The following is a 4,241-nucleotide window of genomic DNA, read 5'->3' as shown; positions in this document are numbered from 1 at the left end:
CAGGCGGAGGGATAGACTATAAACTTGCAAGATATGCTCGGGCTTGAGCAAGCATTGTATTTCTTCTATATCCTCTAATTAATGCAATATAGATAGTAGAGGGTTTTCAGCGGTTTTTTTCCCCTAGATAAATCTTTGTGCATGTGTGATGTTTCCTTTTGCATGTCTATGATTCATGTTTTAGATGGTGAATTAACTTCCACAGACCAATAGAGTAGCTTCAAGTCTTTTGATTTAGTAAATTTCATGAGCATTGAATCTACACATTAATTTCTACAAATGCAACAATGGCTCCCCTCGAGTGGCACTTGAAGTCCACCGAAGAAAGAGTTGAGATTTCCCCTAGGAAATCTCGTGTGCTAAACAGTACTTGTAGAGTCAGCTCAACAACTCAAGCGTACTAAGTGAGTTTGTTTGTTGAAAGTTTAAAAGCCTCCAAATGAATTTGTCTTCTCCTATTTATACTTGAGCTCGCCCTTCACCAAGTGGTCCCATACATCGACCTATTTTCTCCCTCTTCCCATAAGCACGTCTTTCTCCAAGGGGTGTGTATTCCTCTTTGGTGGGGCCTCCACTTCCCACTAGAAGTTCAATTTTCCTTCCTTTCTCCTATGTTGGAGCCACATCAAATCAAAATTTCCAAGTGGGGTCCTCTTAACCCACTCTTCCTAAGTTGAGAGCCAAAAATGTCAAAATTGAGAAAAAATATTTTTCACTTAGAAATATTTGCTAAGTGGGAATATCACGGTCCTCCCCACCAAAATGTTGTTTTCCCTCGAGCAATTGTAGTGACGTGCGTTGAAGTATCTGTTCACCCTCCTAACTGGCATCCTCATCAGGCGTGTTTTTCCACCTGATCAGAAATTCCTTGATAACTCTATTTGTCAATCTCCTCTCCTTGGTCTCCAAAATAGCCTTAGGCTCAACAACCAAATGTCCATCATCATCCAACAAGGGTAGCTTAGTAGTTGTTATCACTTTTTGTCCAAATACCTTCTTGAGGCATGAGACATGAAAGACATTGTGTACCTTGCTTCCAGGTGGAAGCTCTAGCTCATATGCCACCTCACCAATCCTCCTAATCACCCTGTAGGGCCCATAGAAACGTGGTTGTAACTTCTCGGCCCCCTTCTGCTTCAGTGTGGACTGTCTGTATGGTTGGAGACGCAAGAAAACCAAGTCTCCCACCTCAAAATGTCTCTCAACCCTATCCCCGTTTGCATACATCTTTTGTCGATTTTGGGCAACCTACAAATTGTCTTTGAGAGCGTTAAGGATGTTTTGGCTCTTCTATATCAAATCTTAGGCTCTTGGGGCCCTGTTGTCTCCAAAAACAAGGTTAGCAAAAGATAAAGCATCATATCCATATAAAGCACGGAAATGTGACATACCAATAGACATATGTTAGTTAGTATTGTAGCAATATTCCCCCAGGTACAACCATCTCATCCAAGCTCATTATTGTCTTGTCACATAGTTCTACAAATATCCCTCCAGCCACTTATTAACTATCTCAGTCTACCCATCTATCTGAGGGTGGTAGCTGGTATTGGGAGTGAGCTTTGTGCCTACCAACCTAAAGAGCTCCTGTTAAAATGCCCCTAGGAAGTGACTTTCCCTATCATTGACAATGGTCTTGGGGAGACCATGCAACCTGAAAATCTCTCTAAAGAATAGCTTTGTAACTTGCAAAGCAATATACCTAGTGGGGATAGCAAAGGAGTGGCCATACTTCATCAACCGGTCCACCACTACATATATATAGTCATGACCCTGCACCATAGGAAGTCCTGTGATGAAGTCCATCGAAATGCTCTCCCACTTCCCCTTAGGAATGGGAAATGGTTGCAGTGACCCAACAGGATGAATCAACTCCGCCTTGTTCCTTTGGCAGGCCTCACACTCTTGAACATGCCTCAACACATCCCCCTTGAGGCCCCTCCAAGTGAAGCGCTCCCTAACTGTCCTGTAAGTCTTCAGGAACCCCTGATGTCCTGATAGTGGCGAATCATGTGTTGCATGGAGAATCTTCCCCCTCAACTGTGAACCAAGTACCAGATATATGCACCCCTTGTAGTAAATGACATCATCCATCACCCGGTAGCATTCATCCCCATGAGTACCCTCCAAGATCTCACACGCCTGTCGATCCTTGGAGTACTCCACCAAAAGTTGCTCCTTCCAATCATGGCAAATGCTCATGAGTAATGTCGCAGGCCTCCTAGATAGGGCATCTGCGACTATGTTCTGCATGCCCTTGACACACTCTATGTCAAAATCGTAGGCCTGAAACCTGCTGACCCACTTTTGTTGCCTCTCATTGAGGCCTTTCTACTCCAAAAAGTGGTGAACATTGTCATAATCAATCTTCACTATGAACCTATTGCCCACCAAGAACTATCGGAATTTGTCCAATGCATGCATAATGGCCAACATCTCCTTGTCATAGATAGAGTACAACCTCTCATGACTAAGGAGCTTCTGACTCTCAAAAGCTATCTGGTGGCCTCCCTGTTACAATATTACACCAATTCCCTCACCTGATGCATCACACTCCAAGGTGAATGGTTGTGTAAAATCAGGCAAAGCCAACACCGGACAATTGTGCATCATCTTCTTGATATGCTCAAATGTTGTATGTGCCTTGTACGTCCATGCGAATGCCCCCTTGGTCAAATCTGTGAGGGGTGTTGCTAGCTGTGAGAAGCCCTTTATGAACTTCTTGTAATATCTGAAAATGCCCATAAATCCCTTCAACTCAGTCACATTCTGGGGAATTAGCCAGTCTTGGATGGCTATAATCTTCTCATCATGCACCCGCACTCCATCCTCTCCAATAATGTGCCCCGGGTGGAGCATCTCAGTCAACCCAAACTCACACTTGGACAACTTTGCATAAAACGGTTGCCCCTTCACAATACAAAGAACCTCCTCAGTATGTTCTAGGTGATCCTCCCATGTCCTATTGTAAATCAATATGTTGTCAAAGAACACCAACACGAACCTCCGCAACTACTTGTGGAATATATGGTTTATGCAAGACTGGAAAGTAGCAGGTGCAAAGGGCATAACCAAAAACTCAAAGTAGCCATAGTGACACTTGAAAGGTGTCTTAGGGATATCTTGATCCCTCACCCGAATCTGATGGTACCCTGAACATAAGTCTATCTTAGAGAAGTACTTGGCTCCTCTAAGCTCATCCACAGGCTCATCTATGCAAAGGATGGGGTATCGGTTCTTCAACGTCTTCTTATTAAGATCTTAGTAGTCAATGCACATCTACAACGTACCATCCTTATTCACCAAAACAACTAATGAAGAGAAGGGACTAGAGTTGGGCCTAATGTACCCCAATGCCAGCAACTCGTGGATACCTCGCTCAATCTCATCCCGATAGGATTTGGGATGTATGTATGGGGTCGTTATGACTACTTGTACCCCTGGCTCTAGCTTAATAGTGTGCTCAAACCCCCTATTAGGTGGCCGCACTGGTGGGGTGTCTACAAACACAGTTGGTAACCTGCCTAGAATGCCCTGGATGTCTGAGTGTGGTGGTTTGGGCCCACCCCTTGCCTAAGATATCATGAGCTCTATATCCCACTCTACATCCTCATGTCTCAAGTTTACATCCATCCTATGCGCTGACACTGTCTATGGGGGATATGAGTGCATGCCTCTCAACAAAACCAACTTGCCATCTGGCCATGTGAACTCCATCTCCAATTTCTGCCAATCAATGGTAACAAGCCTCAGAGAGTAGAGCCATTGAACACCAAGCACCACATTGGTGTTTAGAATGTCAACCATAAAGAAATGGTCCATCATCGAATAATTCCCCATCACCACTGTCATCCCGGGAATGTATCTATTACACTACATGGTACAGTCTCCCGACACCAAGACGAAGAGTCCCTCAAAGGGCTTTGTGTGTATGCCTCTCCTCTCCACCATCTGGGCATCTCCAAAATTGTGGGTTGCCCCCCTGTCTACTAGCACTAAAACATGTTGTCCTTGCAATGTGCCCTTGATCCTCAAAGTAAGGTACTTTGACACTCCCTGAAGTGAAGTGATAAGTCCTGTTGCAAGCAAGAAAGGACCTCCTCCTGGTGGGGGTGGTGGGCCTCCTCCTCCTCTTATCACTTGTGGTTCATCATCACCAGCACCTATCTCCTGCTTTGCATCATCCTCCGGCTCACTATAAAAAAAACACCTCTACATAGTGTGTCTTGCCCTTGGTACAC

The 4,241-nt window shown here is 44.6% G+C and overlaps 1 protein-coding gene across 1 annotated transcript; it reads right to left on the bottom strand.

Annotated features, from left to right (window-relative positions):
- Positions 1 to 819: 819 nt before the first annotated feature.
- LOC149251448 (uncharacterized) lies at positions 820 to 1,227 on the bottom strand. Its single transcript, XM_089453887.1, has one exon. It carries the CDS (start codon positions 1,225 to 1,227, stop codon positions 820 to 822), a length of 408 nt encoding a protein of 135 aa, XP_089310013.1.
- Positions 1,228 to 4,241: the final 3,014 nt, after the last annotated feature.

Source organism: Pinus tabuliformis, chromosome 7, assembly GCF_031772625.1.
Source record: "Pinus tabuliformis cultivar Carrire ecotype Pingquan chromosome 7, CPIR1, whole genome shotgun sequence".
NCBI classification, from domain to species: Eukaryota; Viridiplantae; Streptophyta; class Pinopsida; order Pinales; family Pinaceae; genus Pinus; species Pinus tabuliformis.
Note: the sequence above shows the minus strand (reverse complement) of the source record. Positions and strands in the feature narration are given on the sequence as shown.